Below are 26481 nucleotides of genomic sequence, written 5' to 3' on the forward strand. Positions count from 1 at the left end.
TTACAGAACGTCGAAACCAGTTAGAATCCGGGCTTTTCCGTTGTATGACCACAATATTAGGAATTACACGATCCCAAACGATCGCCTACCACCCACATGCAAATAGGTTGGTAGAACAGCTAAAAGCTTCGCTTTCAGCTCCGGATGTATCACAGTGGACTGACCCACAAGCGAATAGGTTGGTAGAACAGCTAAAAGCTTTGCTTTCAGCTCCGGATGTATCACAGTGGACTGATCTCCTTCCACTAGTGTTATTCGGGGTATAAATGAAGTGATATCTGATGCCGGGTACACTAGAGGACAACGTATTAACAGGAATTACGACTCGAATATCGAGAGAATTCGTGGATTTCTTATCTAGACGCTTGTAAACTAAGTGCCAAAGACCTTATAAAGTTATCCAATAAGAATCTGAATACGACAACATTCACAGACACTGAACTAAAGATAACATCGGCATCGACCGTGAAAACGCTGCTTATTTTGAAGGGAACTTCATTATTGTTGACTTTTCAAAGAAAAAATAAAACGAAAGAATTTTCAATAACAAGATACAAAACCCGTTAGATAACAACCGAGAAGAGACCACGTTGTCAGATGATAATCGGCAGAAATCCAAAAACCAATCTTGTTTTTTCGTTGCTATATGGTACATATAAACATAAGTACCTGGTCTTTTCGCATTTTTTCCTGGGTTATGCAAGTAGGATTAAGACTCGACGTGCACTTACATTTTTAGATTTTTACTTGCCAGGAAAACTGGGAAGACTAAGGAGTCGGAAACGAATATGATAAATTAAACTTTTCAGTAACCATCTTTTTATTATCTACCACTTGACTCCTTACAGTAAAGGACGATCACTAGATGCTACTGAACATAACAAGCTACGAGAGTATTGTTTACCAACGACATGATGGTTGGGTTTAAACTTATAACTGGTCCTGCCTTAGGGTCCTTACTACCACAATAGGAGGAGAATGAGACACAACAGTAAATAAGTCCCTAAAGTAGGTAGTTCTGTAAGTCTTCAAAATTGATACTGACATCTTTAGTTTTACTTAATACACCCTAGCTGAAGGCTCTCAGTCACAAATCCTCATCAGATCAGCATCAAGTTCGTCGCGCTACGCATATCTCGCAACAACTAGTCGGCTTGGATTAAACGCTTATCAGCATATCGATAACTTTCCGAATATAACTTTGAGCTCGTTCATTCCTGACTTCTGGTTTGACTAGCCTTGCGATTTTCGACTAAGGGGGTCTTAAGAACAGTGGCCTTGTCAAGCACTGAATACGCATAACATAGTCACAGACAACATTGTACGTTTGATCGCTTCTCCACTTGTTCTCTCTAGAGAATAATGGGGTTGACCTGAGTATTTATTTCTATGATCTTTAGAAGGTCACTGGGAATACTAAAGATCTATAGTTGTTTTACTTGTTTACTGTTTTATATGAATAATAACTGAATTTCCCAAAGTCCAGATTGCCTTAGAACTAACTATTTTTTACGATACATATCCTCGTTTCACATCATTCAAAACATGCATTATAGCACGAGGGGTGCATCTAGCAACAACTAGAAAGAGAAATGACGCACCAAAACTGTTCTACTTAGTTTTCGTTATAAAAATACGAAGAGATCTTCAAATAGCATCTCTCTTTATATATATATATATATATATATATATATATATATACATGTATCACTGAATATGAAGGCTATAACTGGACAGAAATTTACAGTTTATCTAAACATCGTCTCTCTTTCTGATGGATTGTGTTTTAAACACAATATGATTGAAATGGTTGGTAGTGCATTCAAATGTGAACAACCGAACTGTTTATTCCCCTTAGATGAAGGGATGCAGTGTGATGAATGCAAAAAGTGGTTCCACAAGATGTGTACCCGTCTCAGTCCTGATGCATACAAAAGATGATCTAAGCCTAATTCGCATTGCCTTTGTATGTTCTGCTGTACTAACAAGACGATATTAATCAAGGAGGCTATGAGCCTATTGACTCTAGCCTGTAAAAAGAACGATAGTGGGTGCGCTTGTAACGCAAGTAATGACAGTGAAGACTGTGTCAGTGTTGTAAGTTCTGTTACAAAACGTGCTAAACAACCTACTCTAAGTAATGATAAAGTGAAACTTCCGTTACAACAAACGAGGAGTAAATCACCACCTGGTATTGACTTGAGTAATCATGCATCTTCAGTAGAAAATGAGGACTCAGATAAAACCGTCACCGTCCCCAATAGTCCCGATGCAGCTGTCCTGAATGACGAAAACTGGACCACAGTAAGGAGGAAAAGAAAAGGAAAAAAGCTAAAGGTAAAGCACACTTGCTTGACATGTCATTGGGGAATTTGCAGTCTGAGTCGCTCAGAGCACTATCGCACTCTGATAGAACGGCAGGACATCATCCTAGTGAGACTGAGAGGAACCTAATGTCATCGAATATTATTGTGAGTAAATTGCCAGAGTCTAACGATCCAGATCCTAAGGTTAGACACACCCATGACTTAGAGAGGCTCGGAGAATATATCCGTAGCGTATTACCAGATAACACTGAAGGTGTTCAGGTCAAAAATTTAGTTAGAATAGGTAAAAAAGCCGATGACAGTGTTCTACCCCGACCGTGTAGACTCCTTAATGTAATCTTAGGGTCGGAGAAACAACGTAATCTTCTGTTAAGTAACGCTCGAAGTCACGACAACTCTGACATTCGAATGAGACCGGATGTGTCTCTTGAAGATAGAATAAAAAGGAAGACGGCACTAGCTGAACTAGAAACCCGTCGACAAAACGGTGAAGAAAATCTCCGATTAGTGGGTTTTCGAATAGTCAGGTCTTGGAAGCGAATGCTACCAAGGCCTGTGTGGATAGGTCGTTCTCCCTAGGAGTTTTATATGCAAACACCCGTAGTCTAAGACATAAATTCTACGAGCTAGGAGCATTGGTGGACAAATTAAGACCACTCATTGTAGCTGTGATGGAAACTTGGCAAGTTCATGACTTCGATATTACCCCAGAATTATCCGGATACCATTGTTTAAGAAGTGATAGACATAGATGCAGGAAAGGAGGTGGCGTCCTTCTATACATAGCCAATAATATAAATATCCGTTCCTCCGTTTGCGAATGTCATGATAGTGGAACTAGTGAAGTCATTAGCTGTGAGCTCACTATCGGGTGTTGTACATTTGTACTCGGTGTCATCTATCGCAGCCCAATCTGCTTAGCTGATGACTTTATTTTAGAGTATATCCGGCTATGGAGTGCAAATAACAGATGCTTGATATTAGGAGACTTTAATGCACCTGACATTAGTTGGACTGAGATGATCACGAAAGGATCTATAAACTCATTTGATAGCAGGTTCTTGGAAACAGTAATGGAGCATGCATTAGTACAGCATGTATCCAAACCTACACGTTTTGCTGTAAACCAAGGTTCTTCTCTGTTGGACTTGGTAATTACCCATGAGACTGAGGATATTGCCAACCTAAATATTCTCCCCCCGTTAGTAAATAGTGATCACGCTGTTTTATCATTCACGTTTAGAGCTAGCGATATGATATACGATCAGATTAAGCCTCGCCCAAACATATGGAGAGCTAACATACCAGAAATTCAGGATTGTGCTACTAAGATAGATTGGTCAGTAGATACTAGCTCATCAGTTGAAGAGGCGACCGCACCGAGTAGTGAATTACTGGAATTCTCTATCAGAACACGTAATATCAGCACCTTCTGTTGATATATTCAAGACGAGATTGAACGTCCACAGTGTAACGAACTGCAAGGATTAATATAGGTCAATAGACCTATTATTCTTATTACTGAAGACTGAAGACTGATAACACGAAACGAACAAGATATTATCCATGTTACTTTGACATAAATGATGAATTATGGAAAATTTCTTCAAGTCGGCATTTTTAACCATGCTGCTTCATCCTTGTAAATTGAATGTCCGGTTATTTCATACGCAATTAACAGAAACAATCAGCTTCGGCTTCTTTATTCACGGAATTTCGACTGAAGGTTATAAGCGAAATCTGAATTTTGTGCTTATCAGCTGTAAAAGTTTGTTCCGGTTCATTATACCTCATTTCCTGGTGGGAACACTGGTCATTTATAAATAAAACAATTTTGTTGAAACATATGCTCGTTTGAATGTTTAATCGCGATCGACCTTCGACAGGACACAAGGTAAGAAGTTGCTTTTTGGCGCGTGATATATTTACCTCACTCGGTTTGTTATACCTTATCACCGTGGTATCATTTGTAATGTGCAGTGTATATATTTGCTTCCTACGCATTATTTATGCTGTAGATTTTAAGTATATTTTCGAAATCCTCGAGTATGCATTATATTATTTTCGTAGTTCCTCATGTCATTTGTGTAAACCGCAACTGTCAAACCTATTCACCATTTGAATAACATTACAGCACTGACATATTCTGGGACTGAAACTGATACTTCACAATCTGAGAACATATTCGACGAGCTTTGTTGCCGTATATGTGAATTATGGAATATAAGGACTACGTAACGAGCCCACTTCTAGTTTTTGATCAGATTCATGGTACGTAACTGGTTTAGTAATTGAATCTTTTATTTTGCAACAAGGTGGATCTGAAGAACTTAATAAAATCGATTTTATAGTTGAGATGCAAAAGGTTCTGCAGAATCATTCTTCTAAGGTTTGTTGAATATCCACCTGACCTTATCGCATCAGGTTCCATTGTTTGGGATCGCGTCCTTAGAACAAATTCCTGACGGACATTTGGTGCGTGTTGTTGGAATGGTTCAGGATATGTTCAATGCAGAGTTGTTCATGGACTCATTTCGACTGTCGCCAAATGACAGTACTACTAGGTCTCTTAGGTATCGTGATTTCAGCTGTTTTGAAGTAAGTTTCAAATATTAGACCACAAAGACGCGTGTCTAGAATAGTTTTTTTATCCACCATCCTGACCTTTGTAATATACAGCCTGTAGTCATTTCGTTTGAAGCTGTTTCCTATTGACCACTGGGAATTTTCTTAAAACTATTACAAACATGGTAATGAGTTGTATAAAAGCTTAAAACGAGCAAAAACGCTCTCCTTAGACAACCTTGTATCATTTATAAGACCATCATTTTTTCCTGTTTATCATTTACCAGCTGTTCACTGACCCTGTACTGTTTTTGTTTGGCCCAATTAACAATTCGTTTCGTTGTTTACTGATTGGGGACTCTTCGCGCACTTACTATTTTTCCTGTTTTTTGTTACACAATGATATTGTAGTAATGTCTGCGAAATTAGACGCACATTTCTGGCCTTCCACAGTAAAATGAAATGGCATAGGAGATATTTTTCTTGCTTTGCATTGTACTTAGGGTTTTAATTTTTCTATTAGGGCACTGACCAAGGGTATGGATACTACATGTAATGGAGTTCCGAAAGCTTCAGAAGGTCCTCTATATGCCATGCATTTAGTCTTTATCACTAGATTTTCTAGTAGTATCTCAAGTGGTCATTTTCATGTGAAGAAAACAGATAAGACATTTTAAAACCAAAATTAGTCCTGCATCCAAGATATTGCATATTCAATGGGATCTTTAATTGAATAAAGTCAAGTTGTCCGATACTCTTATAACGAAAATCAAAGACTGTTATCTTTATTTTTATTTGAATATACATAATATCTAGTCGTTGTTTAAGCAGTCCGTCTTATTTGAAGGTTTTCACAGTGTATCTAGAAGATTGAGAGACATTTAGTGATTATTTATCTGCATGTATATGTAGTTATCAGGTCCTGGGTCACGACAATTCTCGGATCCCGTTAATCTGCATTCAAGGACGTGGTTGTTCCGCTTTGTTCACTGATTCATGTCTTCAAGACTATTATTTCTGATCTCATCACTGTGTTTAGGGCTTCATGCTGTGATATCATCCGTTATTCAGACAGTCACTGTTAACATAAAATGTGTCAGAGACTCGAATCAATACCCCACTACCTTAGCACAGTTAACAAGAATAGCAGCAAGTGAGTCAAGTAGATATCGGTAACTATGACAACAAAAGTGCTAAGAATTAAGGTGTATAATAAATTACTCGTATATGGTAAATGTGGCTCTGGACAATACTTCAGTAACGCACACTTCATCTAAATCAATTGTAACTTGCAGTTGCATGTTTTTGGACCCCAGTGAGTATATATCCTAGCGTTCTTCTATGATTACAAACTTCTTGATGGCTCAGTAACCCTTTGTTAGTGATCAAATAAAATGGTTTGAGATAACATGTACCTAATTTTCCTTCGGGAAATTTACATATTTTAGTTAGAGCTTTGCAGTTAATTGTCTAAATATGGTCACTTTTACCAAACAATATGTCTTTTATTGTCCATCATGATTACGGTATAAAGTGAGTTTCGATAAATACTTGCTCAGTAATTTCATTACAATAAGTGTGAGCTAATCAAGATCAAATATATAGATTCGAACTCACATCATATTTACTATGTACTTCCGTACACTGATCATTGTATTTTTTCTCTATAATACAACTCCAATAGTCAGTGCTTGCTTCAGTAATTAAACATTCATATAATGTTCCTGTTATTTCTTGAAAAAGCAACCTTTACCGTTTTGTTTCACAGAATAGTGATGACGCAAGTCCAATTGATGTCAAGTTTTCTGAACGTCAGTCGTTCTACATAGTACCAGTACCGGGAGAGTCTCCCTGGGTCAAGGAAATATCCTTTTCGTCATTATATTTTTAACGTTCTTTCTAACTTAGATATATGAATCCCCATTTCAGCCCTTAAATAAGGAGAATATATTTTATTTTAGCAATTGTTTTATACTTTGTCATTCAAATCATTAACTTTTGTCTGTAATTCCACGAAGTTGTATTTACCAATCAGTCATAGGCAACTTAAAACCTGAGACAATACATCAGCATAGCAAGATGAAACCCAAAGTAGTACTATCGATGATATAGTAATAACCAAAGATTAGACATAGAAAATAAGAATCTTAAATATAGAATGAATTTGCGTCGTAAAGTATATAAAATAATTTAAAATCCGGGGTCTACAGAATAATAAGTAGTGAATTCATCTGAGCCATATCGCTCACTGCCTCCAACAATTTGTGATGATAATCTCACAGATAGCAACTACTCAGTCTATATTTATTAACATAGTTCAGATGAAGAATCACTGAGTTCGTGAACCAAATGGTGTTGCGTTTTGGTTTTATCACCCCTTGCTTCCTTTCAACCTATTACTACTCCAACTAACATTGTTTGTTGAAGTAGGTGATTGTTGAGCAAATACAATACATGTCCCGATCACCACAGTTAGTGGAGACTCACAGTTTTACTAATCGATTTAGCAATTTTGCCCAGAACCATACATTTCAGCTCACTACTGCTCCTTAAGTGGGTCTGAAATACATTGGAAATGCTTCACTTTTCCTTTGCTTAGTGTTTGATCTCTTTCAATGAAAATGATCAATTATGTTGCCTATTGAAGCAAAACAAACTTCCTAATTTACAGGAATCTGTACTCAGTGAGTTGCGTTATGTAAGTAGGACATAAACGTCAATAGGGAAAAACATAACTAATCTAAATGATGGTTCCAATTTAAATTAGAATTAGTTTCCTCTAGATATTTTTTCTGCCATTTTTCTTAACTGTATTATCACGTTAGAGTAAAAGAAAATGGGTATACTTCACCAATTATAACATCAGGTCAAAAACGTCATTTAAATGAATCTACGGAAGTAATACATAAGAAGCCAAAATCCACAGGTTGGTTACTATCAATCAGTTTTGTAGTTTTTTTTTACGTTTATTCTTTTTTTCTTTTAAGCCATGGAAACTAATCCGAATCAAATAAAGCCTCGTAAACATTTTCCTTTAATTGAAGAAGAAAATAATGATCAAAAAATTGGGGCTTTATTACGAGTAAGATGTTTTCTTGTTGATAATTTATGGGTATTTCATGTTCTTTGTTGTCAACTGATTCGTCTCAAATTTGTAGGATGCTTTTTAAACTTTCGGATTGAGTTTTCTAGCTTCATTAGCGATAGTCACAACCTAAAAAAGTTTAATCTACAAATTTATTTCTATAAGTATAAACATTAAAAGTCACCTCGTTCTTGTTAGTATACTAGGTAAATCGTAGGTTATGATTTGATTGGTTGACTATTTTCTCGTTCGAATTTGAACAAGATGATCTGGAGTGTTGATGTGCGTGAGTAGTTGTCACTCCTCGGCATCCCGCACCTCAGAGGGATAGTTCCTGAAGTGCCTGTAAAGTAAACTGGATTAGTAGTGGTCTTGATGACCTAAGATCGTCAACGCAGAGGTCAAAGGACAATTGCTTGGGGCCGACCTTACATTGGTTTTTTGTGAGTAGTTCTTGATTTATTATCTCTTCACTTCAAAGGTTTAACCGCTAGTGACCGAAACCTTTTAAACAAAATGGGTTGTGCCGTTTTTATGGCTGACCTTTTTGTAATCGTCTCCTGTTAATGGAAATGCTTGTTATCTGAAGAAAGTACTTTATTGTTGTTAAATCATAATTATTGTCAACAGTACGACTTCGCCCTCAAATAGTAGATGTATCTCATAACCTACAGCGCATAAAAGTGCGCTTAATGCGTATTTTATTATACTGGTTGTACATCACAGGCCTGCGAACTCTGGATACACTAAGTCCATGTTTTTCTATTATCATAATCTAATGATAACATCATGCCCTGGTGCGACCGAGAGTGGGGAGAGTCACCTCTCCCTCTCCAAATGCTCTCACATGGCCACGCCTATATAGCCTATGTCAGGGAAGTCTTACTGCCTTCTCACGGCATTAATGTTGTTTACAAAATTGAGAGGACGAAAAGTGAATGTCCGGTGCTTTAACCGGGTTGGTGGATATGGAAGATCCACCCAGGGGAGTTGAAAAACCCTGATTCCAAACCAATGGTGCACGTGGGCTCCAGTATCCTGAGGGAACAAATAGTGTATGAACCAATCGTTGGTCACCGGCTATCATGGGGCTGCATCTCCTCACGATGCTCCACTGCCTTGTGGATCTGACCTTGTAGGATTATTCTTTAGAAAAATCACATTTATACTATTTTTTAACCAGTATAAAATGACAGTAGACAAAAAGATTGTATAATTCAATTTAATTTATCCAACAATATTTTGACAGCTTGAATTATGATCAAGAGTAATGAAACGTCCATATCATTGGCCAACAGTTGTCACTTGGTACTATAGAACGCTAATTGTAAAATCGGCGTTAACTTGCTGAAATCTTTTCAGTCAGTCAGCTACAACGTAGGACCAGGCACATAACTGCATCGGTCCAAGTTGCCATACCTCTTTAGCACAACAAGATGAACACTGGATTCATAGAAGTAGTTAATTTAGTTGTGGTAATATATAAAAGATAGGTTGTATATAAGGATATAGTATAGGAAGGAAGAAAGTTATGAAGCAATTTTAATCTCAAGGTATAAGGGAAGATAAAGAATGTATACACCTACGCTATTGTGATCGATTCTGAGCCATGTCAGCCATAGTCTCCAACCATTGGTTACGATAGTCACGCGGACCCCAACCAGGTAGTCTGCATCTACCAACATGGCTCAGACTAGAAGTTAATGACTTCAAGCACTGATGCCACGTTTTAGTTTGGCCGCCCCCTAACTCTTTTCCAACCATCCCCTACACTAGTCTTTTAAGTTACCTTAATCATTTGTTTTTGTTTGTTTGTGATCATTATCAGGTATATGATACAGTACAAACTCAATTGAAAATCAATGATATTGTTGAAGTTTATGGTATATTAGAACATGCACGTCTTTGTGATGCATTACCAGAAGATTCATGTGAACCAGAAGAGAAATGCAATGAACCTTTACCTAGAGTACATGCTCTTATAATTCATTCATTAGCACATAATAATCCTCTTGTTTGTAATAATACTTCAGTCATATCAAGTAAGTAGTATATATATTCCGTATTAAATTGATTTTAGTTAGCAAGAATGTTAATGATATTCAATCTATTCGTATAAAGTTAATGAAAATTCTTACTACATTGTTTAATGGTGATGAAATTGTAGCTGAATATTTACTTTTACATCTTGTATCAACTCGGTGAGTTTTTATTTTATATGTATGTAATATATTTATGATCATTAATATAAATTATGTAAACTGTTAGTTAGTTTTAATTAGTGGATATACTTGCTATTTCTCAGCTTTTAAAGTGAGGCTCTCAGTTTATCACAGTATCTTCATCGTATATAGTATTTAAACATAGTGCTTATTGTTAATTTGGATAGCTCTGTGGTGTCCCTAAATGCTCTGGTACGGCAGAGAGTGCGGAGAGTCACCTCTTCCTCTCGAAATACTCTCACATGGCCACGCGTATATAGCCTCTGATAGGAAAGACCTACTCACTGCCTTCTCGTGGCGGGGGTGTTGTTTACGAATGTCCGGCGCTTTAACCCGGATGGTGGACACGGAAATTCCACCTAGGGGAGTTAGAAAACCCTCATTCCAAACCAATGAAGCACATGGACTCCAGTATCCTGAGGGAACAAATGGCGTATGAATCAATCGTTGGTCACCGTCTACCATGGGACTACATCTCCTTACAATGCTCCACTGCCTTGTGGATCAGACCTTTAGGTCGAAGGCTCGGGGTGTGTCCCCCTAAGAAAGCCACCTGCTTCGGTTTGAGCACCTGGGCAATATCACAGCCCTCAAATCAAATGAGATATGTGCGGTGCATATGTATCTGTTTAAATAAATAAATAAGCTCTGTGGTAAATCAAAATATCAGGAGTTACTGCTGACCGTTGTCCATCTGATTTACAACGTTCAGGTTTATATACTTCTCAAACTCTGAATTACGTGGACTAGCTTTGAATTTGCAACGAAGTTGTTAGAAGTTGACTGTTTTGTCGTAACGCCTTAATAGTATTTCCATTTGTTGTGGTATTTAATATTTAACTGTTAGATCATCCCTTCCCCCCCTTCCAGCCATAGTAACATAGTGAAGCTTGGTAGGTCCTTCTGGAGAAAAATGCTACATCGAAACTCAGCACAACTACCGGGGCTCAATAGCTGTTTTTGCATTACTTACGCAGAATCATTACATCATTCTTTCGTTCTTTTATTTTTTGGGCAGACTCTTTCTTTCTTTTTGAACCAACAATAATTATGTAATGATTCTTTGTAGCAATCGTAATCATTTGTGGGTATAGGTAGAGTGGATGATTAGGCCGATCTCCACCACCCGGGTTACCGCTCACGTCAGTTCATGGGAACAATCCCATGATCCAGGAGGCACGACGAGGAAGTGTAAGTCGGGTTTTGCCTCCCTGTTAGGTCATAGGTTAAAGTTATTAAATTAAGCCATTGGTTATGTTGCATAACTTGGTTCAGTTATCAGTTTACGTAGAATTCTCTACCGTCTTTAGTAGCATTTCCCTTAGATCCTGCGTTCCAAAGTTATTCTGTAAACTCCTTTCTTATTGTGGAATTATATTTTCTATCCTTACTGTTTTCTGTTCCCAATAATATTACTACTTCTACTACTCTGGCATTTGTATTGATAATTTCATTTCACTGTGTTGATGTGATGTAACAACATGGACTAATGCATATATGTACTATGTTCTGCATTGAGTACGACTTATCAAAGTCCAAACCACAAGCTCCACTTATATTACCGTGGGACTTGTTTGTATTATAAGTAACCATAAACCTATAACAAGTTGTTTCATTTTCGTCCTAGCCTTTAGAGTTCATAGACAGAACAAATAGATGAAAGCACAAAGTAATGCAATAGATTTTAGCCTAACATTATAAAAGTCCTTTATTAATAAATGTTAGTAAGCTCAGTAGGTAGTGAAATTTACAAGCTTAGTGGATTTCATTTCCAGCGTAGTTTTCTATTGTGCTTCTTTCGAAGGTAATATGTTCTCTCACCTGAACTGTTTAATCGTAAGGGATTCATTGTCTATTTAGACGACATCAATAAGATTTATTTTTTGGTGTATGTCTAGACGATAATATTCATTATTATATTTATCTATCTATGCACATAAATATTGGTACAAGGAAGCACCAGATACATATGCGCCGCACAAATATCATTTGATCTGTGTGAGGGCTGTGATACTGACCAGGTGCCTTAACTCAAGCAGGTGGTATTCTAAGGGGCCACACCCGGAACCTTTGACCTAAAGGTCTGATCCACAAGGCAGTGGAGCATCTTAAGGAGATGCAGTCCCATGGTAGCCGGTGACCAACATTTGGTTCACACGCCATTCGTTCCTTCAGGATCCTGGAGCCCATGTGCTTCATTGGTTTGGAATCAGGGTTTTCTAACTCCCCTAGGTGAACCTTCCGTGTTCACTAACCCGGTTAAAGCGCCGGACATTCGGTTTTCGTTCTCTCAGTTTCGTGAACAACACCCCCGCCACGAGAAGGCAGTGAGTAGGACTTCCCTGTCAGAAGCTATATAGGCGTGGCCATGTGAGAGCATTTGGAGAGGAAGAGGTGACTCTCCCCACTCTCTGCCGTACCAGAGCATTTTGGGGGCAGACGATAATATCTAGGTAGACAATGTATGCTTCACAACTCAACCATCCAGCTGAAAGATAACATCCTTCAATTCTTCATCATGAGCTACAAATATTCTCCACCATTCTGTTATGTTTATGCTTATATTGTCCCTAATTTTTTTCTTATTACAAAATACTCTTTATTTTTAGCTTGACTACAGATTCACAGTATCCTAATCATTTACCAGCTATGAATATATATGCCAGTCGTTCGATTATAGCAAAATCATTGTCAAATAATAACGATTCAGTTGATATTGATAAGTATATACTATCTAAATTGTATAATCGTTTGCATAATTTCTTACCACAATTAGTTACACATTTAGCTACTGTTAAACTTACAATCAAATCACTTAATGATGGACCATGTTTATTCCCTATTCGTGATATGAATAAAGGTCATTTAAATCCTGGACGTTTACAGTTACCACAAGGGACTGAAGTAAGTTGTTACTTTATGTGAATAACCATTTATTGATAACATGTTTTTAAAATAATCAAGGTCTCGCTGCTTTCCCATTCTTGATTTTTCTGATGGACATCTTGATTTCTTCGGTCGTTGGTGGAGTGACATCTATAGAAAGGTTTGTGTGTGCTACTTCGATGTCCAGTAGATTCAATAGAGCTGGTCTATTCAGCAGTTCCTCGAAGTACTCTACCCATATTTTCATCTGTTTTTGAATCTCCATGACTATATTTCCTTCTTTGTCCTTGACGGATCGCTCTGGTTTACTATATCTCCCTGTCAGTATCTTCGTCGTGTCATGTAGTTGTTTCATATTTACTTTTGTTGCAGCTTTTTCGCTGTCGTTGATAGCTCTTCCACGTGTTTCTTCTTGTCGGCTTTAATGCTCTTCTTTACCTGCTTGCTTGTTTCTGTGTATTCAGTTTGTGCCTTGACTTTCTCTTTTATTGTTCGGCTGTTGTTAATTGCTGCCTTTTTGTTCTTTCTTTCTTGAATCTTGTCCAGTATTTCCATAGAAATCGATTCCTCATGACCCAGAACCTCCTGACACGTTGAAGTTAATGCTTCTTTGATCCCTTTCCAGTTGTCCTCCATAGTAGTTTCTTCTTCTTTGAGTAGATCCTGTAAGGCTTGGAACCTGTTGCTGAGAGTTACCTTGAATTCGTTGAGCATGTTAGTATCTCTAAGGAAGGCTGTATTGAACACTTGTATTGCTGTTTCCCCAATTATCCAGTGTTTCTTTAGCTTCAGTTCGATCTTGGCAACCACCAGATGGTGATCTAAAGGTATGTCAGCTCCTCTCCTGGTTCTCACGTCGTTCATGGATCTTCCTAAGGTTTTGTTGATGCAAATGTGATCGACCTGATACTGTATAGTGTGATCCGGTGAAACCCAATTAGCTTTGTGTATGAGTTCGTGTGGGAATATTGCGCTACTTGCTACCGATTTGTTGAGTACATATAGGTTTGCAAATCTCTCACCATTTTCGTTTCTTTCTTCCAGTCAGTCCATGTCAACCCATGATATCTATATACCCAGTGTTGTGCATTCGGACTTTGGCATTTAGATCTCCCATCAGGATGGTGAGATCCTTTCTTGGGCACTTCGTTATGATTGATTGCAGCCTCTCATAGAACTGATCTTTACTGTCTTCGTTGCTATCATTGGTGGGTGCATAACACTGGATAAAATTCATTGTGATCCCCTCCTTCTTTGTTTTGAATGGAGCTTTGATAATTCTGGATCCATGAGATCCAAATCCTACAAGTGCATTACGTGCCTCTTTGGACAGCATCGAAGCAACTCCCTGAGTGTGTCAAGCATTTTCCTCTTCGTGACCAGAGTACAGCAGCATCTCTCCCGTGTCTAGGCTTTGCTATCCAGCCTGGGTCCAATGGGTTTCGCTGATTCCGAGTAATGCCAGGTTGTATCTCCTCATTTCTGTTGCTATTTGACTGGTCCTCCAGGTCTCCCGCACTGTCCGGACGTTCCATGTACCTATAAAGATAGTTGCTCTGGTTATCAGAATGGGCATCAGCCTCGTGAATTCCGGAGTAACTCGGCCTTAATCATGAGGCGTCATAACTCTTTTTTCAACTCGGATGGCAGAGTTTAAATGGTTTAAATTGTTTATTCTGTTCAGCGTTTTTTGGCAAGGTTGTTTTCTACGTGATGGGGTTGCTGACCACACACCCAACCCTCCTCCTTTATATGGGCTTGGGACCGTCAGTAACTCTAGAAAAGTTACAAGCGGAGTTATATATATATATATATATGCTTAGTTGTTGATTGGCCTTCTTCTGTCGATAAGTAATTTATCTTTTGAATTTTATTAGTTTTATTTTCCATAACACCCTACTCACTTTTCTTAGATACTTGTCAACGAAATAGAAATGGATTCTGGTCAATTACAAGAGAAAGGCTTATTAAATTTTCAAGCTTTAAATTCGTTAGCTATTCATCAACGTTTATTATATGATTTCCAATTTTACACACAAGATTGGGATACAAATGTACGAGTACTAATTCTGTCTATTGTACCATCGTTAATTAAAGTAAGTTTATATCATTTAATTAATCGCTCCCTGTAATTAATATTATGAGTAGTATTGTTTACAACTGATTGATTTCTTAGTAGTAGTGACCAATGTCGTATATTTATTTATTTAAACACATAAATATTGGTACAAAGAAGCATCAGATACATATGCGCCGCACAAATCTGATTCGATGTGTGTGAGGGCTGTGATACTGTTCAGGTGCCCAAACTGAAGCAGGTGGTTTTCTTAGGGGCCACACCCGGAGCTTTTGACCTAAAGGTCTGATCCACAAGGCAGTGGAGCATTGTAAGAAGATGCAGTCCCATGGTAGACGGTGACCAACGATTGATTCACACGCCATTTATCCCCTCAACAAGATACTGAAGTCCATTTACACCATTGGTTTAGAATCAGAGTTTTCCAACTCCCCTAGGTGGACTTTCCGTGTTCACCAACCCGGTTATATCTCCTGCCGGACATTCGCTTTTCATCCTCTGGATTTCGTAAACAACAGTAATGTCACGAGAAGGCAGTGAGTTGGCCTTCTTTGGCAGAGGCTATATACGTGTGGCCATGTGAGAGCATTTGGAGAGGGAGAGGTGACTCTCCCCACTCTCGGCCGTACCAGGGCATTTGGGGGCTAGTAATTAATATTATGAACCGTATTATTTACAACTGATTGATTTCTTAGTATTAGTGACCAATGTCGTATATGTCAAGATTAGTTACCAGGTACATAGATTCCTTAAGTATAGTAAACAGTTGAGTATCTTATAAGCAAAGATGGATAGTGACTAGCAGTGAAATCCAGGACAAAGCGCGTTTCGCCCCATTTGGGACTCGTCAGCTGGATGTACCTGCATCTCAAAGTTGATGTTCACTCTGGGACTCGAACCCAGTAACTTTCGCTCCAAACACCATCGCGTTATCTACTTACCTACTGAATCCTGATAGCCACTTGCTTGTGCAAAAAACAGGAGACTGACCAGTTGCCGTCCTAAACATCAATGAGAAGATTCAAACAAACCATACTAAGTGAAGTTGAGTATCTTGTTTATATGTAACCAACTTATAAGTGTATCTATTATTTGAAGTTCATTTTCTTCTCGAAATGATATCAGTTTGAGAACCTTAATAGACCATAGTTACAAGATCAAACTTAGGACATTCATATCTTGTAGAAAGCACGATACTTGAGTTAAAATTCTGTTCAACGTTGTGATTGAGTTAATGTTGAACACGTCCTAAACTCCTGACTCGGCTACTATGTTAAAGACACTGAGAAAAAGCAAACCAAAACTGCTCGAGAAGCTTTATTTTTATGGTCTAACTAATGATGCATATAACTGCTGCGTGTATATGTTTATATGTATACACCCAAGGTCCGAAGGCGAAGTCGTACTGCTGACTGTACAGAGGTGTGACAGCAGTAAGGTGTTTCCTTCAGACAACCAGCATGACAGCGATGCTGCCTTCCCACAAGCAGCGGTGGGGTTAGAAAAGGTCGACCCTAAAAATGCACACCTCGCCTTATCCCACGGATATCCGTCTCCGGCGGTAAGGTCCTTTGAAGAACGGAGCTAACACAAAAACTACCCACAAAAAGGTCGTGTGTGACCGACCTCAAGCAGTTGTCCCTTGGGCACTGCGGTCACGCTCTCAGGTCATTAAGACCACTTCTAACCCAATTTCCTTTTCAGGTACCTCTAGAAGAACCCTTCCACGGTGTGGGCAACCGGGAAGTGATAACTGCCCTCATACCTCTAACAGCACTCAAGACCGCTGTATTCATAATCAATCTCCTTCTTCAATTCCTACTATTCCTTCTACCTTGACTTTCAACACTAAACTTTCTCTTCCGGTTTCCTCCTCAAGTGTCACTATGGCCAACGATTCTAGTGCGCGAAACACTGTCCTAGGTCTACTAAAACCTCGCTCCAAACTACACATTGGAGCCTTCAATGTACGTACTTTAAGTCAAATCAGTCAACAGGCCTCCTTGGCTAAGACCCTAGAATCTCGTACCATTGATGTATGCTGTGTCTCCGAAACACGCATACAGGATCCCAGTGTGGTCATTCACTTGACCTCACCTCGCCAAAATGGACAGCCAACGAAATACACCCTCCGTGTATCTGGCGACCCGTTGGCTAGTTCTCGTGGACTTGCAGGTGTAGGCATAGCACTAAGTACAAGGGCAGAACAAGCACTACTAGAATAGATTCCCGTTAACAGTCGCCTGTGTGCTGTCCGGCCAAATGGCTCCGTAAGAACTCGGAAGGATAGGGACACACGTCGTTTCCTTTTCGTCGTTTCTGCCTACGCTCCCACTGACTGCAGCCATGATGAAGTAAAAGATGACTTTTACAGAAAACTCTCTGAGCTTCTTCAGAAAGCTAAGCGCTCAGACATGATAGTCGTAGCGGGTGACTTTAATGCCCAGGTAGGCAGCTTAAATCAAACAGAAAGACATTTAGGTGGGTGTTTTAGTATTCCGGCTCAACGAACCGATAATGGTGATCGTCTGTTGCAACTATGTTTAGACAATCGTTTATTTTTAGCAAGCACTAATTTTAAGCATAAGGAGACATCGTCTAACATGGCGACCACCTGCACCAAACCAACGATGGACTCAAATAGACCATATTGTCATCAGTAATCGTTGGAGAGGCTCAATAGAAGATTGTCGCTCGTATTGGAATACTTGTTTAGACTCTGATCACGCTTTAATACGAGCGCGCATTTGTCTGCGCCTCACTGGACGCAGGAAAAGTACACTAAGAAGACCCATTAGGATTGAACTGGAGGACGAGAAAGCCAAATGCGAATTCCAGAAACAACTGAGTTCACATCTAGGCAGTTCTGTAAACGAGACTGACACAGATACTGCTTGGAAAGACATACGAACAACTGTGGAAACAGCAGTAACATCTATTAGTCATTTAAACCATAGGGCTCCAAAAAACCAATGGATTTCTTCTAAGTCTATTTCACTGATGGATTCGCGTAAACTCATCCCATCAGGCTCTGAACATGACGAAGAGCGTAAACAAATTAGATCTAGGTTAACTAAAAGTCTAAGGAACGATCGTGAGCAGTGGTGGGCAACGAAAGCAAAAGAGATGGAAAAGGCAGCGGCTGTAGGGAACACCAGGCAACTATTCAGACTAATAAAAGAAACCGGAATTAAGAAGTCAAGTGTAAGTGAGACGATCTCGGAAAAAGACGGAACCCTTATCTGCTCTCAACCCAAACGTTTAGAACGATGGGCGGAACACTTTAAGGAGCAGTTTAGCTGGCCTTCAGCTACTGCACAACTACCCACTATTCCTAGAAAACCTGAATGGAACATTGAAGTAGGCCCCCCGACCCTACTTGAAGTTCAAAAGGCTATAGGTAATCTGAAACGAGGAAGAGCAGCTGGTCCTGATGGATTGGCTCCAGAGGTCTTTAAATATGGTGGTCCAGTTATAGCGATTAGGTTGACTAATATTCTGGCTAAAATCTGGGAGACGGATGTAATCCCATCCGACTGGTCACAACCACTGATTGTCCCAATATATAAAAAGGGGTCAAAATCATCCTGCGATAACCATAGAGGGATTAGTCTGACTAACATAGCATCTAAAATACTAGCCTCAATAATTATCGGGCGCCTAACTAAGACTCGTGAACTGCAAACACGAGAAAAATCAGGCTGGCTTCAGACCTGGTCGTGGCTGTATCGACCACATATTCACCATTCGTCAAGTTTTAGAGCACAGACACGCTTATCGGCGTCCGACAATGATAGTTTTTCTTGACTTAAAAGCAGCATTAGACCGAGAGGTTCTGTGGCAGTGTCTGTCATTGAAAGGTGTACCTGAGAAGTACATAAACCTTGTGAAGACTCTTTACTCGAACACTACCAGTCGAGTGAGAGCTTATGGCGAACTGTCATATGATTTTACAACCTCAAGTGGTGTCCGTCAAGGCTGTCCACTATCCCCATTTTTGTTTAACTTCATTATAGACCTGTTACTGGAAATAACATTCTCGTCGACTGAATTTTCAGGGATTGATCTTCTACCAGGAGGTTCACTTATCGACTTAGAATACGCAGATGACATAGTCCTGTTTGGTGAAGACGCTGACAAATGCAGAGTCTTCTGTTGGAACTCAGTAATAATGCCAGGATGTTTGGGATGTGTTTCTCCCCATCCAAATGTAAATTGTTACTCCAGGACTGGCCTGCATCAACACCCGAACTAAGGATAGGGAGTGAAGTAGTCGAACGCGTCGACAACTTCACTTATCTTAGAAGTCTGATCAGCCCTAATGGGTTGGTATCTGACGAAATCTCAGCACGGATTCAAAAAACTCGTTTGGCTTTTGCCAACTTACGTCACCTATGGCGAAGACGAGATATCCGTCTATCAATTAAGGGACGAGTATACTGCTCAGCAGTTCGCTTTGTTCTACTTTACGGCTGTGAAACATGGCCATTAAGAGTAGAAGATACTCGTAGGTTACTAGTATTTGACCACAGATGTCTTAGAAATATTGTTCGCATCTGCTGGGATAACCGGGTAAGTAATAGTGAGGTTAGACGCAGGGTATTAGGGAACGATGGTAAATCAGTTGATGAGGTGATGAATCTTCATCGACTGAGATGGTTGGGTCATGTGTTACGTATGCTTGAACACCGATTACCACGACGCGCTATGATGACTAGTATTGGGGACGGTTGGAAGAGAGTTAGGGGCGGCCAAACCAAAACATGGCATCAGTATTTGAAGTCACTAACTTCTAGCCTGAGCCATGTTGGCAGATGCAGACTACCTGGTTGGGGTCCGCGTGACTATCGTAACCAATGGTTGGAGACTATGGCTGACATGGCTCAGAATCGATCACAATAGCGTAGGTGTATACACTCTTTATCTTCCCTTAAACCTTGAGACTAAAATTGCTTCATATCTCCCTTCCTGTACTATATCCTTATATACAACCTTTAATTTATATACTACCACCACTAAATTAATTACTTCTATGAATCCGGTGTTCATCTTGTTGTGCTAAAGAGGTATGGCAACTTGGACCGATGCAGTTATGTGCCTGGTCCTACGTTGTAGCTGACTGACTGACTGTATACACTAAATAACACACAGACATGCAAAAGGTAACTTAGATCAGATAATAAGTTAGCTGCTTCCTAATGGTGTTCTCTGCATTCGAATATTTCACTTCATATCTGTTGTACCAGGTGTCGAATGTAATTTGTTTGTTATTTTATTTAAACAAATATTGGTACAAAGGGGCACCAAATATATATGCACCGCACAAATCTCATTTGATTTCTGTGAGGGCTGTGATACTGTTCAGGTGCCCAAACCGAAGCAAGTGGTTTTCTTAAAAGGCTACACCTAAATATCTGATCCACTTTCCGTGTCCACCAACCCGGTTATATCTCCTGCCGGACATTCGCTTTTCATCCTCTGGATTTCGTAAACAACAGTAATGTCACGAGAAGGCAGTGAGTTGGCCTTCTTTGGCAGAGGCTATATACGTGTGGCCATGTGAGAGCATTTGGAGAGGGAGAGGTGACTCTCCCCACTCTCGGCCGTACCAGGGCATTTGGGAACGTTGAATGTAATTCCATTTACAGGATCAGAAATAGAATCGATAACTGGCTTCAGTACTTTATTTGAAGAATCAAACTGGAAAGGTTGATAAAATTTGAAAGTTACTGTTTTATCAGCTGAAAGTATGTCTTCAAATAGCTCATATTGTTGTGTGAAAGATTCCTTGAGTTCATCAACGGACATACAAGTTTGTGTTGTAGTAAACTAGTTTTAATGGTTACAGCACCGCATAATTGAATCATTATGTCTCATGTTCGAGCTCCACGTAACTTCGATTTGTTATGTTTGAAGCAATTACAAGTTCACCTAGTCTGTGAACGGAACAAAGACGTGTGATCAAAGACCATTATGCTAGCTATTCTGACGCTTCCCATCCCCGCTAACTAGACTGAGAAGTCTAAGTTCAAAGTGGGGAAATATATTCCGTAAGCAGTCAGAAGCACAAGCAATCCCAACAGGTACAAATCAAACAAGTAAATACAACATGAAATTGTCCTTGGGAAACGTTACAAAATAGCATACAACGAACCAATGGCGTTTAAGACCCACCCAAGTGGGAAATACGACGTGAAGGTGAAAACGAGAGCTTTTGGCGCGAAAATAAGGAATTCAAATAAGGCATTTATCAAGAGAGTTTTGAGGATCTAACCTCCCCAATACTATTTTATCAGGGATGCCACTTAACTTTACCTAATACTACAGTTGCTATTGTATTTACTTTTCTTCATTTTCATTACGTCTAGTTTCTTATCTACGTATCTGTATTTTATTTTCATAGTCTACTCTATTATTACCATGGGAACCAGAATCTTTTGAGGATAACGAAAATGATGTTCATAGTAGTATTTCTGAAAGGGAATTAGATGATATGCGTAAATATTTGACAATATTATCACTTAGTAATGAAAATTATTCAATGGATTCTGAATTACAAGAGGTATTTATCATTGATTACCATATCTACCCTTTTTAAAAGTTTTTGAATATCCAGTTTACAAAGACTCGCTAGTTTTTGTCTTTTTTTAAATATTTTCATAGTTGAAATCATGAGTCAATTGAAGCTAGACCACCACGGAAAACCTGGAAGCACTGGACGGCCGTTTCGTCCTGTTACGGGACTCCTCAGCCATGCGCATCCACGATCCTGCCTCGCGAGATTTGAACCCAGGATCTATCAGTCTCGCATGCGAGCGCTTAACCTCTAGACCGCTGAGCCGGCCGACATCCAACGGTGTTAATGTCTAACTTCAACCGATCCATGAAATCGAGCGGGGATCATGGATGCGCACTGCTGAGGAATCCCACAACAGGACGAAACGGCCGTCAAGTGCTTCCAGGTTTTCCATGGTGGTCTAGCTTCAATTGACTCATGATCTTAACTATTGAAGTTAAATATTTTATCCACAAAACCCCTTCTGATATTAAAAATATTTCTATGTTTGTTAGTGGTATGAGATGTGGACAGAATTAAGTGTGTGGATATTTGAGTAAATGGTCCATGTTGGATTTATAGTTTGTCTTTCTTTTCTACTGAGCACTGTACGGTTTAGTGGTTTCTGGAAATCTTCAGCCACTTGCCTTTCTTTATGTTTTACAGGATTATTTTCAGGGCGCTTGTGTAGCTCAGATTTTCTTCAACATGTCATAATTAAAATACACCACACTCGCCCCCCCCCCTTTAAAGAATTCGTTCTTGCGGTAGTTCTGCTTGCCGTGCCATCATGTGAATATCCGAACCGAATACACGGCGTGATGGTACTAGCAAAAATAAGCGGTTTTTTAAAATGATGTAATGTAGATTATTTTGAAGTAGCTTCAGTATACTGCTCGGGTATTAAAGTAACGTTTATGATGGAGTGTTTGTATAATTCATCTTAGGTCATAATAGGATGTCAGGTTTATGGATATTTGATAATCCACAAAAACTTAGTTTTGTTCATCAGGTGCCACAAGTAGAAGATCATCTTATGCTTACGTAAAGAAACATCTCATATTTAGATGAACAGGAAACCCCTTTTACTTATTGTTTCGGAAGAGAAATTGAGAGCTCTAAATTCATCAAAGAAGAAAAGAACAATCAGTCAGTCAGTCACAACGTAGAACTTCGTACGTACGTACATCAGTTCAAGTTGCCATACCACATTAGCACAGAGATGAAGTTGTCGATTCAAATCCCATAGTGGTAGAAGTAGTAAGAGTTTAAGCAGTAATGTGAAGGATTACTGCAGTAGTAATTATAAAAGCCGATAAAAGTAGTATAATAGTGGTCGTAAAGTAAGTCTTGATTTAAAAAAACATCACCTAATGGTTAAAAATAAAGCTGAATTAGAGACAACTAAAGCATTTTATCGGCGTCTCCTTGTGGTTTATTTTCATTTGCCTAATCTAAACATTCTACTCTTTCCGATTCTAAAAAGTGTAGCCCACAGTTTTGTGCAAGATGAAATACTTGTAACTATATTACTTACGTATATTCGTTATAAACAAGTCATCGAACTACTGCATTACACAGCCTTTTCTTTCTGGTTAGCGTTTTTTTAGCGAGTTAGTTTTCTACGGGATAGAGTCGCTAATTCCATGCCCAAACCTCCTCCTTTATCCGAGTTTGGGAACGGCAGTAGTCCCCGGAGGAGGAGCTACAGACGGAGTTATTACATACTCCTTGGGGGTTACAATTCCCATTAATAAATAATAACCATACAATAAAGACATTTTTATCTTTCGTCTTATGTAATTTTATGAATTCTTATATATTTACAGCGAATCAATGAAGATTTTGTCCAGTGGCGCAGAGATAAATCAACATATATAGAAGCTGATGAATTTGCAATTATGCTATGTTTACTCAGGTATGTCATATTGAAATATCATGTTTTGTTTTGCTTGTAACCGATGGGCTCATATTGTTAGCAATCAAAAGTTGACACTTCATTTTCTCCATTACGACATGTAGTGATGTAATCCTACTCACCCCAATAGACTCCCTGTCATTGGAATTGTAAACCTCAAGTTGATGTTTGTCTAGGCTGTCCATTTTTATTAAACTTTGTTTTAGGTATCCTATTACACATGGTCCACCAGGGTATTTGGTACTTCAGTGGTTGCGTCACAGGATTGCGCTGAGCTGTTCGGATTATAGCGTTGAAGCCTATATAGTGTGTGGTTCTCCTATAGGGCGGGATTGAGCTGTACTGTTTGGGTTGCTGCGTGAAAGTCTGGATGGTGTCTGGTTCTCCTGAAAACCAGTGCAAAATTACCCTGACCCATAAGGGTATATTATATAACTGTGAATTACACATAATAATCTTACCATCCATTTATTGAGTACGCAGGCAATATAGTTTTGTTTGGTGACGATACTGAAAAATCTTCTGACTGCCCTACGCAACAATCTAAGCATGTTTGGCTATCTCCAACAAATGTAATCTTTATTTTATTTATTTAAACACATAAACATTGTTACAAGGAAGCACCAGATACATATGCGCCGCACAAATCTCATTCGATTTGTGTGAGGGCTGTAATACTGCTCAGGTGCCCAAACCGAAGTAGGTGGTTTTCTTAAGGGGCCACACCCGGAGCATTTGACCTAAAGATATGATCCACAAGGCAGTGGAACATCGTGAGAAGATGCAGTTCCATGGTAGCCGGTGACCTACGATTGATTCATACGCCATTTGTTCCATCAGTATACTGGAGCCCATGTACACCACTGGTTTGGAATGAGCGTTTTCCAACTCCCCTAGGTGGACTCGCCGTGTCCACGAACGCGGTTAAAGCGCAGGACATTCGCTTTTCGTCCTCTCAATTTCGTAAACAACACCCCCGCCGTGTGAATGTAGTGAGTAGGACTTGCCTGTCGGAGGCTATATACGCGTGACCATATGAGAGCATTTCGAGAGGGGGAGGTGACTCTCCCCACTCTCGGCCGTACCTGGGCATTTGCGGGTAATATCCTCCACAATTAAAGTGGCTCTTTTTCTCTAACTATGCTATACTGAAAGCTAACCACCTTACCCTATATGTGCGGTTATACAAATGTTTTACTGATGGATATCAATCCGTAAATTTAATATATGCAAATGATTTTTTGGAATTATTTAGATTTTATTGTTTAACTTGTGGATTGCAATCACCCACTCTTGAACATTGGTCACATATTGTTGAGTTGGAATCAAAACGAAAGTCAAGAATCGCATTATCCAAGTCCCAAACCTCATAGTACTTAACGAGGATTTAAAAAGCATTTAGATTTAATTATTGTTTGTGTTATTTTTTGATTAATAAAATTCCTCTGTTGCTGTTTATTTATTTAAACACATAGACATTAGTACAAATAGGCACCAAATATAGATGTATCACACATCGTTATTCAAAGTCTGAGGGCTGGAATACTACCTGAGTGCCCAAACAGAAGCAGGTGATTTCCTTAGGTGGCCACTTCTCGAGCCTTTGACCGAAAGATCTAATCCACAAGGCAGTGGAGCAACTTAAGGAGATGCAGCTCTTTGTTAACCAGTGACTAACAGTGGATCAATACGCCATTTATTCCCTCAAGATCCTGGAGCCCATGTGCACCATTAGTTTGGAATCGGGGTTTTCTAGCTCCCCTAGGTGGATACGCCATATCCACCGACCCGGTTAGAGCGCCGGACATTCTCTTTTCGTTCTCTCAATTTCGTAAACAACAGTAATACAGCGAGAAGTTAGTGAGTAGGACTTCCCTGGCATTGGTCGTATATTCGTGCCTATGTGAGAGCATATGGAGAGAGAGAGAGCGGACTCTCCTACCCCCGGCCGTACTAGGGCATTTGAAGGCTGAGTCACGTTTTTCAAACAAACTGTAGTTTAACTGTCAAACAACGAAAACTCAAGTCACTTAGGTTAACTACAACACGATCGCCAGGACTTGGGTCAGCACAAAAGATCAGGCAATGTGGTATTGGTTTTCCTCTACAGTTATCAATTTGATTCTTTTATGATAGAATTCAGATTTTCTCTTTGGGTAAGCATATTTTTGAACGATATTGGCTGTAGGTGAGGCAAATTGGTAGAAATTTACTATTGGGACGAGACGTGGAAATAATTTTAGTGGACCAAAGTAACTATTTCGACTTAAAATTACTACCATGGGAATTACGAATTATGCAACAGTAATGATCTCTAATCTAAGATAACGACAGTAGCAGTTTGAGGTGTCTTCTTAAATTCTATGTTATATGGCAAATTCTCCAAATAGGCAACTATCGGAACATATTTCCACCTTTAATTAAGTTAATAATTTAGACCAGCCGGTCGCTTTTCCAATTCCACAGCAAGAGATGCTCGTGTAGATAGATGGGTTGTGATGACCAACCTCTAAATGTATATGGATTGTGAACACCATTATTCCGATTTTCGCAATAGTCTCCCATGCTGCAATATTGATCTTGATAGTAACTGAGTTGACCACAACTTAAGTATGAACAAGATAAGAATGCTTTAAATAATTAACCATCCATGTATTCGAACCATTATTTGCATCTATGTACAAAAACAGCTTTCATGTCAAGGGGCGCATAAGTCAAACTATGCGGGGTAGTATGATTGGTGTATCGGTTGAATTCTCTCAGATTCATATTAAATCAACATGGCATCACATAAAAAGCAAGCCAAGTTCGTTTACACTGCTATTTCATAACGTTTTGAGGCTAC

The 26481-nt window shown here is 39.2% G+C and overlaps 1 protein-coding gene across 1 annotated transcript in view; it reads left to right on the forward strand.

Annotated features, from left to right (window-relative positions):
- The window catches only part of Smp_170990 (putative vinculin), a gene marked incomplete at both ends in the record, with an annotated part of 81629 nt that extends 56620 nt beyond the window's left edge, over nucleotides 1-25009 (forward strand). The window contains 12 exons of the mRNA XM_018795328.1: nucleotides 4643-4716; nucleotides 4752-4925; nucleotides 6661-6737; nucleotides 7718-7818; nucleotides 7880-7974; nucleotides 9806-10019; nucleotides 10058-10178; nucleotides 12866-13103; nucleotides 14999-15181; nucleotides 21566-21724; nucleotides 23548-23636; nucleotides 24892-25009. Of these exons, the coding sequence (XP_018649652.1) occupies nucleotides 4643-4716; nucleotides 4752-4925; nucleotides 6661-6737; nucleotides 7718-7818; nucleotides 7880-7974; nucleotides 9806-10019; nucleotides 10058-10178; nucleotides 12866-13103; nucleotides 14999-15181; nucleotides 21566-21724; nucleotides 23548-23636; nucleotides 24892-25009 (1643 nt within the window). The remainder of the gene's footprint in view (nucleotides 1-4642; nucleotides 4717-4751; nucleotides 4926-6660; nucleotides 6738-7717; nucleotides 7819-7879; nucleotides 7975-9805; nucleotides 10020-10057; nucleotides 10179-12865; nucleotides 13104-14998; nucleotides 15182-21565; nucleotides 21725-23547; nucleotides 23637-24891) is intronic.
- Nucleotides 25010-26481: the final 1472 nt, after the last annotated feature.

The sequence above is a fragment of the Schistosoma mansoni genome, chromosome 2 (genome assembly GCF_000237925.1).
Source record: "Schistosoma mansoni strain Puerto Rico chromosome 2, complete genome".
NCBI lineage: Eukaryota > Metazoa > Platyhelminthes > Trematoda > Strigeidida > Schistosomatidae > Schistosoma > Schistosoma mansoni.